This window comes from Talpa europaea (genome assembly GCF_964194135.1).
Source record: "Talpa europaea genome assembly, chromosome: 13".
NCBI lineage: Eukaryota > Metazoa > Chordata > Mammalia > Eulipotyphla > Talpidae > Talpa > Talpa europaea.
The window spans coordinates 95,396,433-95,410,500 of NC_140080.1; the positions used below are offsets into that span (position 1 = coordinate 95,396,433).

General features: G+C 41.7%; 1 protein-coding gene across 1 annotated transcript in view; it reads left to right on the forward strand.

Annotated features, from left to right (window-relative positions):
* DOK6 (docking protein 6) overlaps positions 1-14,068 on the forward strand; it is a gene marked incomplete at both ends in the record, with an annotated part of 324,914 nt that overhangs the window by 266,142 nt on the left and 44,704 nt on the right. Inside the window, one exon of the mRNA XM_084252328.1 lies at positions 1,554-1,671. Within this exon, the coding sequence (XP_084108454.1) occupies positions 1,554-1,671 (118 nt within the window). The remainder of the gene's footprint in view (positions 1-1,553; positions 1,672-14,068) is intronic.

Consider the following 14,068-nt stretch of genomic DNA (forward strand, 5'->3'; position numbering starts at 1 on the left):
GCGTCTCCTTCCCCACCCCAAGCCCCCAACCCCAGGATGTAGCTACAACAGACGCCTGTTTTCCCCTCATATACCAAATTTTGAAAGATACCAAATTGGTTGCCATGTTGCTATTTGGAACCATTTCTTAAAAATGTCACTTTAACGGGGCCAGACTTGTGAACACTCTGACTAGGGAACTTTCCTGGCAAGACAGCGAGCGTGCTGGGCCTCCCTGGTGGCGCAAGGGGTTCAGCATCAGTGCTATGAAGCCACCTGCAGCCACTGCAGCACGAGTCCCATCCCAGCGGCCAGGGAGCTACCCACACGGTACGGGCAGACCTCTCCTGTCTCCCTGCTGCTCCCTTCCAGCTCTCGTATGCATAAATAAATAAAATAAATCTTTTTTTAAAAAAAGTCATAGCCATACTGGAAATACCTTTCTCCCTGCTAACTAAATAAAATCAAATAAGAATGCTCAAGTCCTTTGACTTCATCTTCTATTGAAATGCCTTACCTGGCTGTGGAGGGTCTGCTTGGTCATGGCACCTGCCAGCAGTGCCTGTGAGGGGTGGGTGGGGGTAGGGGAGGCTGAAGTGTCGGAAGCCCTGGGGTCAGAGCTTCTGGGGAAACAGAGACAGAGCGGCAAACAGAGACAGCCTTTGCAGTTGCCAGTTTGCCAAGAGTCCAGTCTGAAAGGAGGAAGAAATGTGAGATTTCATTAATTAGAGGACCACCTCTGTCGAAAAGAGAACATGTGCCCAGACTGGATCAGAGAAATGTCTGTAACCTGGTGTGCATCCTAAAAGTACATTTCTCTCTCGGAAACTCGGAGTACAGTGTTGCTGGTGTTGGACTCATCCCTCACCCAGGTCCATGATGTGCTGTTGTGCAGGTCACGTCAGCTACTCTTAATATTTATGTGCCAAATAAGAAAATGGACCACATTTTTATCATGGGACATCTCAGGGAAAATGCTTCCTCGGTATGTACCAGATCCCATAAGGAGTCAAGGAATAAGGTCGTTCGAGGGAGTGCCGTTGGGGGAAGGTGGGGCCAGGGTCAGGAAACTCGGATGTTGTTGAAATGGGTTAAAACAGATCACGGAACCCTGGGCTTGGCAGCGCTCTGGGGCATCCGCATCTCATGGGGCTCGCACCTCCATTTTCTGAGCTATCTTATAGTTCAGTAAATTGTAGAAGATTGTCAGTGATGCACATAATTCTTATTCATAGAAATGCAAATATTCTTGTCTGGTGGGAGACAATTGATTATGGCGCTTTCTACCCGCATTCCTGATTGGCCGCGTGCCCATCAAATTTGCCTTGGAATCAGTTGTACCATCTTTTTGTTGCTTCTTAATTACCGAGTAGGATTAAATTATTTACAAGTGTTCATATTTTTGAGTCATAGCTTCACTTTTTATAAGCAGTTATCCTCAAGCAGTGGATTATGCAGGTATCTCTAATAGATTCTATCCCCTGTCGCCCATTTTTCACCCTCAACTTTTAAAAGAGCAGATTTCAGTATAATATTTTCAGTAAAAGCTCAGATGCATTTTCTTTGTCTTTTAGCTTCAGACAAGCTTGACCGAACCGATGACGTTGTCCAAGTCCATATCGCTGCCCCGAAGCGCCTACTGGCATCACATCACCCGTCAGAGCAGCGTTGGGGAAATCTACAATTTGCAAGGCAAGTAACTTCAAAACCAAAGCCCCCACCGCTGCCTCCAGGTGGACCAGGGGGCATGCAAATCGCCCTCCTCCTCCTGGCTTCTTCCCCTTTGCTTCCATTCATCAGCTGTCACTGGCCGCAGTGGGAGCTCAGAGGCTTGCATGGTTTTTCTAAAGCCATCATTTTATAGACTCACCGTAAAAATTATTCCAAAAATCACAGAGGCCTGAGGACCTAATTTGGCACAGGAACTTGACAAGAAACATACAAAACATGATCAGAAAAATCGCTCCTGCTGGGGTCTGTTTCATGCTATGTTCACAAAGGATTTCTTTTTCGGCATCTTTTTTCTTTTAATAGGGTTAAATATCAGTTCAGGAGGCTCAATTGAGTTTCTGTGATAAAGCGCTATGTAACCTACTCACGGAAGTCTTAGGGTTAACCAGTGCCTTGACATAGAAGCAAAGGGGACTGTGTGGGCAGGAGACAAGTGGAAATCTGGGTTCTGTATTTCCCCTTGTGATAAATGGTTGACTGACTCACAGGGGAATGGCATTCCCGCTGAGCCAAGCTAATAGCTACAGTCTCTGTGAAGAGCTGCTGAATCTCAGCCTTGGTGGTTTTCTTCCTGTCTGATCCTTCAGGTAAAATACTCAACTGCAATCGGTCACGTAACAGTTGACCAAGTGGAAGAAATAGAAACTAAGAAAAATAAGGAGAATAAAACACAGCAGAGCACACTGGCCCAGCTAACATTTTGGAACCCAGAGGCCTTGAACCTCACAGGCACCCAAGTTAATACCTGTTAGAGGAATGACCAGGTGCTGAGTGACGCCTCAGCACCCTCAGACGTTCTGCATGATTCTTTGCTTTCATAGGTGAACTTCTGGTCATCTTAGCAACACTGAATGTTGCAACCAAAAAAAAATTTTTACAAGATAAATGAAATTGTGTATTTTCAAGCACTATTTACTTTCCAGGGTTTCAAACCTAGAATAGAATTTGATCAGTGGAGTTAACAATTAAAGATGCATCCTGCAAAGAAGAGCAGAACAATTTTAGTCACTTACGGAAATTAAATGCACCTTATGTTTCAAATAAAGCTCTTATGTTCCAGTCTGTTTCCTGTACTCCACAGGTAAGTCACGCTTTTGTATTATTTATATGAGAAAATCTGTACTAGGATAATGATTAGAGAACGGAGAGAAGGAAGGGGGAACTAGTTCGATAATCTCATGTATCAGAAAGAGGATACAGTCATCTCATTATTTTGCTTCTGTAAACAGATGCCATCAGCTCTACACACTAAAATTGCCTCAGCATCATGATCTTGTAAAATTAATCTTATTCCTGTGACTAGAAATAAATGTAAACTATGATTTTGATATGTAGTTACTTTTATTTAAACATATATATATATATATATATATATATATATATTTGAATATCGGTACCCACTAGATGAAAACTAAAACAAATACTTAAATGAGAAAAATAATCATATTGCTAAGCAAAAAGAAAGTGAGATGTTCTTGCAAGTAATTCCAAAATAGGTCTGAAACAATGGACCGGTAGCTTTGTGTCTTGCCAAAGACTTTGTCAGTAATTCCAGCAAACAAAAGATTTGTTTTTGTGGTAAAATACATGGTGGAAACTTTTCTCTGAAAAGAGGGCTGAGGTTCAGATTGATAGAAAACTTCAGAAAAAATTTCATATACACCCAACTAACAGCATCAGGATGCATCGAAATTTCTTAGAACAAGAGACTTGTCAGAGGACGGTGTTGATATACACCGTAAAATAGAACCAATGACTGATTAGAATACTCTCATGTTTTAATCTCACAAGTATCAATATCCATCAATATCCATCAAGTTATGGGCTTGAAATGTCTTACAGTTTTGATGAGCAACTTACTTCAGTTGTTCGGTTACTACAGTTGTTTACTTACAGTTGAAGCAACACGGTCTCGATATCCATCCTCCCTGGTGGTGGTTGTGCAACAGAAAATATGCATTGACTAAGGTCATTACTGTCAATCACATAAACATAGATTGTCTGCAATTTAAATTGCATCTGACTATACTGTGGGTTTGTTTAGTATATTTCTTAAAGAAACACATTTTATATGCCCCTCATGTCTGGCTTTATTATCTAAATAGATATAAATATCCAGATGATAGATCCTGGTGGATAATATCTAAATAAATACAGATAAACGTAGTTAGTGACACTTGAACAGTGGTAAGTTTATTCTCCTTTCATCTGTTGCTGCTTTGAGAGAAGCAAAGGACCAGGAGCCTGTTGACAATCATGTTGACTTGTGCACACCCTGCCCAACCGCACTCTCATGCAATCAGCACAAAATAAAACTACCGAGACCAGAGAGGCATAAAAACAAGCCCTGGGCCTCGCTAGCACTTCTGAACTTCTATGTTTTTTTCACTCAACACCAATTAAAAACTGTGTTATTTTGTGTCTCACCTCCTCCGTTGTGCCTGAGAACTCTTACCTCTTCTTTTTTTTAAGATTTATTTTATTTATGCATACAAGAACTGGGGTGTATGCATACAGAGGTGCTGGGGGTGAGAGGATTCACCAGAGTGGGGAGCAGAACGAGCAGCTTGACTGAAATACACAGCTGAGGGGAGCAGCGGGCAAGACAGGAGAGATCCGCTGTGCCATGTGGGTCAGCTCCCTGGCTGGGGATCAAACTCAGGCTGTCATGGTGATGGCATTGAGACTTAACCCCTAGGCCACCAGGGAGGCCCTCTCACCTCTTCTTTACAAGAGGAGAAAGTAGTTGGGCCACATCCTCATTGATCTTCCGGGGTCAAGAAATACTCTGATGATGATGAGCAACCGCAGGTAGCACTGAGGAGTGGAAATACATCCTTAGAGTGTTTTCATCATGTTTTTGATATCCTGGGAAGCTGAGATCAATATGCATTAAATTCAGCAGGCTTCCTTTCCGAAGATAAACGGAGAAAAGTCTTATATATTTAAGGCTTAATAGGTTGGGTTGATGAAGAAGCAGCAGATTTTCTAGCATTGGGAAAGAAAAGCATTCGCGCGTGAAGACCCATCCGCTGTACCTAGACTCATGTCAGTCCCATCCGACAGCACGTGGCTGTGTTTTGTCTATTCCGTCCCATCCCGTCACCCCTTCTATAGCTCTAAGAGCAGGAGACCCTCAGAAAGACTTTCTTTTCAATACTGGCACCTTGCATTTGCTTGACTGTTTGGAAAGAAGGGAGATACTATGTGCCAAACCTCTCCACGCCACTACCAGGACGTGCTGTGCAGTGGACGTTTCTGTGGTCTCCCAGCTCCTCCCTGCACGCCAGCTCCTGGCATCTGAAGGCGGAGAGACAGAATGAGAGCTCTGACAAGGACACACGAGCTCCACCTCGGCAGCCACTATTTAAAGCTCTGCCCCCAAATGGCTTGTGATGGGCTGACACCCATCACCTCTCCTTGCAGGAACGAGTGGTAAATAAAAACTCCTCGCTCTTTGCCAGATAATAAGGATGATTGATTTGTGTCTGTAGGTAATTTTCAATTTCTATTTCTCTACCTGGACGTAAATGGGAAATGTCACCACGCAGGCTGAGCTGTAACCCCCCCCCCCCCGACTTTGGGAGACCCGACCTGTGCGTGGGAAGGGAGCGACATGTTGAGCTCATGACTCAGAAGTCAATGCTACACACACCTTTTGCCTCTGCATTGACAGAAGCGCGATTTTAGCTCCACGGCCTTCAGCAGAGAATGTGCTGGGCATGAGGAGCACTCACAAAGAGAGCTAGGGAGACAGGGGCAGCGGGAGGGAGCAAAAGAAAGGAAAAAGGAGATTAAGAACCAAAACTAAGAAGGTTAGAGATTTTCTTACTCTAAGGGCCTCACTTTGACTTTGATCTTTATTCTATATATTTACACGTATTTATCGGACAGATTTCTATGACACGTTCTTTACATCAGGATGTGTGATGACAGAAAATACCATTTATTGAAAATGACAAATCAAACTAATACCAGCCATGGATGGAGCTGTGGCAAACGCCTAGTGAGTCTGTTGGATGCTACATGAATTAGAAAATGCCTGTTCTGTTCCCCACTCCCTCTGGTGAATCCTCTCACCCCTCACACCTCTGGCCTGTACCCCAGTTCTTGTATGCATAAATAAATAAATCTTAAAAAAAAAAAAAAAGAAAGAAAAGGAAATGCCTGAGAAAGGCTCCTAAACTTATATCCCCGAGGGATGACACCATGGCGGCCCCCGGGGAGAATTCCCAAGATGTTGCGATAGGAATCATGGTCTCTGGCCCACAGGCCTCGTTCTTGTCAGCCTGGCACGCGCTCAAGTCTTCTGTGTGCGGGTGCGTCTTTGCTTTGAGGTCTTGTACTGACCCCAGGCCCCTGCTGCTTTATTTTCACAAGCACAGGAAGAGCTGTGAGGGCCTGGGGCCTGTCCGGCACCGCTAATTGGGATTCTGCCTCTCCCCACCGCCGCCTCCTCCCTGGGGTCAGTTCTTCTGCCAGTGTCATGATGATGAGGGCGCCAGGAGTGTGAGCTCACAAGGGCCCCCGTGATCTGGCTGTGGGGTGTGGGGGCGCCTCTCCTTGCATTTTCCCTGATACCTTCAGTCGTATTTGTCCACAAAATTATGTGGGATATTCTCTTCACTAGAGCAGCCTGAAGCCTGCCTCTTAGAACAAGGGTGATTGGGGTGCTGTTGCTAGAGTTCTGCTTTCAATGACGCTGATTAATATTCAAATGCCAATCCTGAACGGTCTGGCTCCCCTCCCCTGCCTCCACACGTCTGTGATTAAGCAGCAGACTCAGCACAGCCGCTACCTGATAACAGGAAGACGGTTCTGTGTTCCCCCAAAGGGCATCTGCGGCCTCCGCTCCTCAGGACAGGTTGCAAACGGGCAACTGGAATTCAAGATAACCTTCAGAAAATGGTAAACAGAGTTCTGACATAGATTAGAGAGGCTAATCAGAGGATTTACTTGCTCTTTGCTCAGAAATGACCCTCTGTCCTTTCCTGCCCGTTTCATTTCACGTTCATTTGTATTGAAATTGCTTCCATGGGGAACCTTCTGTTTCAATTTCCATTCTGTGACGTTCTCTAAATTGCAAAGTTCATAAAAGCTTCCTGAAGCAAGAAAAATAAAACACAACACAGAACGGTGCAGCAGCAACTAAGGAACTTGCCTGGGCCCAGCCGCCATGTTGCCTGAGTTCTAGCCACACGTTGTGGGGACGTCGGTCATGGAACCCCAAGTGGCCCATCCCTCCTCACCCTGTCCCCGTGAGGCCCAAGTTGCTTTGGCAACAGCCCTTAAAAACATCAGCCACTTCCTAGAAGCAGCACCTGCTTCCCGTGAAGCCTTGGGAACGTTTAGTACACAAGCCTGCCGGGATCATTGGCTCCCCAATGGACACCATCAAAATGGTCAAAATAGTCTCCCCATAAAACATTCCTCAGGGTGTGTGGCCATAGCTAACCGTGCCCTCTCTCCATGCTCCCGTGGACAGCGTGTGTGGCTTTAACATGTTCACGTGTTTGTAAACCTGCTTCTTCGGCTGGATCGGGAGGCAGCGACTTAATGAGTCCCCAGGACTCAGCCAAGCCAGGGGCTCGGTCAGTGTGAAGAGGCTCTATCTGGAGAGGGTGAAGTCTGCAGTTTTGACTTCAAACCCAAGTTTGAATATTAATTTTACTGCAGGTGAGGTGTGACTTTGGACAATTTACATAATCTCTCTACACTCCATTTCTTTTCTCTCTAAAGTGAGGAAAATGGCACCTGTCTTGGTGCTTAAATGAGATCATCCACATGAGGATTCAATAATTCTTAACCATTGTCAATATATTGAAGTGGATTAAATTTCCACTAAGAAGTTTCTCTGACAAAGGAGAATATGCTAGACTACCCCAACTTATTCCAGTATATGCTTTAAAATGTTATTATAGAGTTTCAGCTCTGCCTGAGGAATTTGGTTTTATTCTAAGGACTTTATTAAGTCCCTTTATACTAAGGACTTTATTAAGTCAAGTTTTAAGGAATGGTCTCTGGCTTTCAAATTTCTAGAAAAACTAAATCTAACTCTAACCCTTAATTTTTAATTCAAGAAAAAAATATATTATCAAGCTTAGGTCTTCATTTAATTTTTCTTCTTCCCATCAGACATTGGTCCCTTAAGCAACCCTTCCCCCTAATCCCCACCAAGCCTTACACCCTCAGTCCAGGGAGCCGAGGGACACTGGACCTTATTTGTCAGGCCAAGGAATAGCAAACCTCCTGGAAGGAATTTATTCGCTCCAGTACAAAGAAAATGCCCCACCGTATCCCACTCACCCACACACCCACCACCACACCCAAGATGAATCCTTGCTGGTTAACTTCCCTCATAGCTTCAAAGCCTTTCTAAGAATGTTCTTCCACAGGACACCAACCTCTCTGCTAATGTGGGTGAACTTTGCTTGAGTCAGTTAGGATTAAATTTGTTCTTTCTCATGGGATGTGTCCTATTGGCTGGACCAGGGGTGACCAGCAAGATGTAGGCTGCTAATTAAGTGCCCCTGACATAGTGTAGTACAAACTCTGAAGAGCACTCACAGTGTGAATATAGCAAGTCAGACATTTAGTCATTTTTTACAGATAAGTTAATGTCATTACTAAAAGATAAAAAACGAAGAGCTTCCAGATGTCATATTGGATTAGTATAATCTACCAATGGTCTTATTAAAATAAATTGCTTTGCGCTCTTTAATTCAAACCTGAAATTAAAATTTCTATTTGGTCTCTATACTTGATTTTTCTGCATTAAGCTTCACAAATTCAATATTTTAAAAATAAGTGGCAACATTTTAATTCTATATTAAAAAAAATTTATGGAAAAAATATATATTCCATTTTATTCTGTAGAGAATAATCATAGTATATAATAATAGTTCAGGGAAAGGTTAGTACAACCAGGACCATAGCTCAGCTGACTTTGTCATGCATATATGTGAACGTGCATTCGTGCACACCCAGGGAGAGAGAGAGAGAGACTGGGAGAGAAAAACTTTCCTTTACACTTCTTGGTCCCTACAGCTGAAAAATAATTAAATCGACACAAGACAGATTAACAGGAGAAAAAGACCAGTTTATTTGCGTGCAGTGGAGGTACCACAAGTATGCAGGACGTGTGATGGGAACTGAGCAGCATGCTTAAATACTTTTTATACAAAGGGACAATAATTCTGTGCATAATTCACAGCATGGGAATTTTTGTCATTTAGACTCTAACTCAGTGGAGTTTATTTACAGCATGAGACTCCTCTGGAAGTAGGGGCTTCTCTCCTGGTACCCGGAATGCCCCCTTCACATGGGAGATTTATTTCCTGCTTTCAGGAAAAAGAGGGGTCCAAGAAACTCCTGCTTTGGCTTTTTCTCAAGCAACTTTAATTTAGAACCTATCAGGCTCTGCTTCACTAATTATCAACTTCATAAAAATGCCTTCAGGAGAAAAAGCTCAATTGTATTTTTTCCCCTGACCTCTGTTTCCTGTTCAGTTTTTGAAACATCATTTTTGTCTCAGGTCCTTTCACTAATGAGCCACTAGTTCATTTGGTTGTAATATAAGCCTAACCATCGTATTTGGTACATTTTCTCCTTTGTTTTCCTTTGTCTACCACAGAGACTACAGCATCCAGAGACTTGATAGTGATTAAAGGATAAGAAATTCTGACAGATATGAGGAAGTTACATCGGTAAAATAACATGCCAGGCGTGAAGTGCAGAATAATGTAGATTTAAGCCTGGAGGTGACCTACAAAGACATTCTAGGACTGACTTCACCACCCTACAAGTAATAGAACTAACTGAAGTTTTCTCAAACATCCAGTATTTTAACACTTAGGACCATAGTTCTATCCATTTATTGAAGAGAAACATTAAGAGTTGAAGCTGTGTGTGTGTGTTTGCGCTAATGTGTGTCTTTAAAACAAATTTTGGGGTGATCTTAGACATTAGTGGTTACCATTGTGTATTATATTGGTTTGGTAGGGAGTTTAGAATCTTTGCTTTACTATTCATCATACAAGGAAGAGAAGTTCAGTGTCAGACTTTATGTGACATAATGTCTTTTACATATATGTTCAAAGACAAAAGCTATGCCATTTAGAACAGAGTTCTCTTACTGATAACATCACTCTATGACAGAAATTCTTCTTTCCTTCTCATTCATCAGAAAACCCCAGTCTTACAAATGAATTTGGGGACTTGCCTGCACTATGTACATTTGAGGATTAGCCTGTGTGTTCCAAACTAACACGCCTGTTTTAGAATTCTGTGTATTCACCACCACCATCCATGAGCTGAAACACATCTTTGAGAATAGTTTATCATTCCTGAATATAGTTGTAAAATATTTTAAGATCGTCTAGGTTTTTGACAACTGATTAGCATTTCATTCAGTAAAATTTAACAATGTTCATAAAGTCACAAAAACTCACATTAAAAAAAAAAAACAAAGCAAATGATAGCGAGTGATCATTTTCACTGTGAGGCACATGTGAACATTAATGTTCCACGTGATCCCTTTCATTGTGTGCTGCCTATTTCCTGAATACTGACTCATCCTTCTGAAGGCGCTTACTCAGGGGCTCAGAGATCTCGCCCTGGCTCAGTCATTCCACAGCTTCCACATGTTTAACTACATGAGCTTTTCTTGCTCAGCAAATGGGTAGGAACAGGCTCTCCTGGTGCCAACAGAGAGATGCAGGAACATGTGACAATCCTTTCAAGGAAGGAGAGGGTGGTTTGAGTACACAGTCTGCTACCCACAAGATAGCACCTTGGGTAATAGTGCAGATATAATCTCATACAAACCACAGAGACTCCTGAGAAGGTAAACTGCTATGGATGCAGTTTTTATAGAGCAAAGGTGGCATCACTGTCAGCTCAGCTCAGATCAGCTCACCTCTGCCCTGCTGATCTCCCCACCAGCCGGCAGGTGGCTGCTGCCACCCCATCTTGCAGTGAGGAATCTGCACTGCTCAAGTAACTTGCGTTGACACCGAAAGCAGAAATATCAACCCACGTGGGCTTAATTTTCTAGCTGGATTCCCACCGGGATGGCAAAGCGATCTAACAACCCCCTGGGAAACAGTTTTCAGCAAAATGAGCCAAACGTTCATAATCTCTACCCAGTACATTCTCCCTGAACCATAATCAAGTTTGCAAGAATTATTCCTCTAACAGGCAGGCAACAGCTAGTCTCAAATGTGCTTGAAATGAGACAACGCAGATGGAAGTCGTCTAAGCAATTTGTGGGAAATCCACTGCATTCAAAGTCAAGTCTACATGGCTGGGGCTCTGCTTTTACAAATTTCATAGAACAGCTTCGCTCCTTTGGTGGCAAACTCCATGCACATTGTATATGTAAATGAGTTGGTTTAATGCCCGTGGGTTGCCATTGTTTTTTGTTACTACTTTTCAAGCTTATAAACCAAGTTTCACATTAAGTTCAACATGCCTCTCTCAGTGCCAATTTCTTTGGAAGTGTCTTATTTTGGAGATTTCAAGATCACCTTCCCAATAGCAAATCTGTTTTTTTTCTTTGTTTTTTTTAAAGGTTTATTGTATTTATTTATGCATACGAGAACTGGGGTACAGGCCAGAGGTAGGGGAGGTGAGAGGATTCACCAGAGACAGAGTGGGGAGCAGAACAGGCACATCAACTGAAATACATCAATACTCATGGGGTAGTTTCACATGTAAAATTATCCTCAATCTAAAATCTATAGTCTTGATATTTATCATCAATGTTAATCATAGATATGTTGTCTGTGATCAGAAAAATATTTAATGATGTTATGATGATTTATCACCAAGATATATAGGGTCTCCCCGGTGGCGCAGCGGTTGAGCGCTGTGTTGAGAGGCTGCCCGTGGCCTCTGCAGCGCCGGTTCGATCCCCGGCTGCTCCCCGGCCACCAGAGGAGGGTCCCACATGGCGCGCAGACCTCTCCTGCCGCCCGCTGCTCCCCTCAGCAGTGTACTTTGTCGGTCTGCCTGTTCTGTTCCCTGCTCTGGCTCTGGTGAATTCTCTCACCCTCCCGCGCTTCTGACTGTACCCAGTGCTTGTATAAATAAATAAATAAATCTTAAAAAAAAAAAAAGAACATGTCCAAGTAGCTCATAATCATTTAAAATCCAAGTTTGCTGTTCATTCTCATCAGCCCCTCCTGATGGGACCCATCCTTTCTCCTTCCTGTGGGTTCCCAGATTCTCATTTCTCGAAGGACTTCCAGGGAAATGCACAGAACCCCAGGTCCAGGAGTGTTTGCACAGATGGACGTAACAAATTGGTACCTTTTTATTGGCTGGCTCAGTCTTGATTCAAAGATAGACTTGGGGGCAATATAATGAGCTTGTATCTCAATCTTAGTGCAAGACATCTGATTGAGACTGGGTATAGAACTATAATTAGATATTTAATTATAATTAGCAAGTATGATCTTTATTTGTAAATATATTGATACAAGTGTATTATATGTATTGTGTTATTTAATAAAATGGTAAGTATACTTACTATCATTACACATTTTGAATATATTCATTTAGCATTATGTTTATTGACAGCATATCAATAAATAAGATAATTATAATTAATTACAATCAATAGGACCTCCTTAATTTTTACAGTCATACATTGCACTGATAATATTTTGGATACATCAAGTTAAAATATGTTAATGAAATTAGTTCCTCCTCTGCTGGGAGAGACCCCGCGCAGTGAGCAGAAGGGCCTTGACCTGAGTCCCTAAGGCATGTGAAAATGCATGCGTCTCGGAGGAAAACCTCTGAGTGACAGGACCTGGTGTTGAGAGCCCGGAAAGTGACCTGCGTGGAGTCAGCCCTCTACATCTCCACAGTCTGAGAATAACGAAAATAATGAGCGGACTTCCCAGGCTCTAGCTAGGGGGCGATAAGATTATGTGCGTGAGAACTCACCACCTGGTACCCTACTCTCTGAAGTAAATAGATAATAGCAAGAAAGTAGACAAATCATTCGTATGTGTTATCATTATATGGTATACTTTGATGTTACACCTGCTGCAATTAAAATGGTATATAATGAGCACTAAGACAATGAAGATTTGCTGCATGCTGGACATGACAGTCCCCCATGTCTGATTTCCCTCACCGTTGCGTCCCAGGTCCAGGACTCACTAGAAGTCCACACTCCTCCTCCTTTCTACATGTTTACCATGTTACTATGATCACTAGTAAACATAATTTTAATGTGTGCTTCATAAACAGCATGCCCTACAGCAGGCCAGGACTGGTGAGGTCCTTGAGCAACCAGATTAACACAACTTGGAATTATAGTCTCTGAACTTTTTAGAGACATTTTTTCAAGAGACGTTTTTATTTTGAAGTCTCTTTGGGTTTGTATTCTTGCTTATTTATAATCAAAAGTATCCACACCCATGCTTTTATAACTTGATTTTATAATTGAACACTCCATGTATTTCTAGACTTATTTGAATAACAAGATTGGTTGTAAATTTTCCATTAAAATTTTTATAATTTCCAATTATTCACTATTTCAAACAGCGTAACAAACACTCTAGTGCCATTATGTTCTAAATTTGTGTTTAAATTATGAAATGTGCAACTTGTGACATTATAAAGTCATTTCTATCCTTTTATTAATATCTTATTATTCATATAATAAGCTTACCAGTTAACTTTTGATATAAAAAAATAACAAATATCTGTGGGGATAGTAAGATCGTCATTCTAAAATAATAGTGATTGTTAGACATGAAATATGAACTTAGTGTTCATTGAAATAACTGCTCTAGACAAAATATTATGCAGTTTTGTATGAGATTTTTAATATGTAAATAAATGATTGTCATAACATTATAATGCCAAAAGAGCATACTTTGTTTTATTAAAATAATATGAAATATTATGATGCACTTGTAGCTGATTATGCAAATAAAATTGTGATTCATTTCTGCAAAATTTCATAAGATTAATTGAAAATGTCTATCAATCATCACTTCATATTGTACTACAGTTTATTCTGTCCAAAATAAATTTATTGGTGAAGGTAATTGGAGTCATAAGCTATTCCTTAATACCTATCATGTATGCCAACATGGTTAGCCCACACAGGCAATTAAGATCCATCTTCAAAAGATAGGGGATTTTTGCTTTTAATTGAGATTTTCATATCATGTTTGTTAAAGTTAATGTGAGGTTCATAGGACTTTCCATTTTCTTGACCATAGACCTTAAAGAGAAGCAGCTAAAATTGACTTCACTATTTCTTTTTTAACAATTATAAACTCAAAGTCAGAGATTGTCAGACATGCCAATACTGAAAATGCAATTCAAAACATGA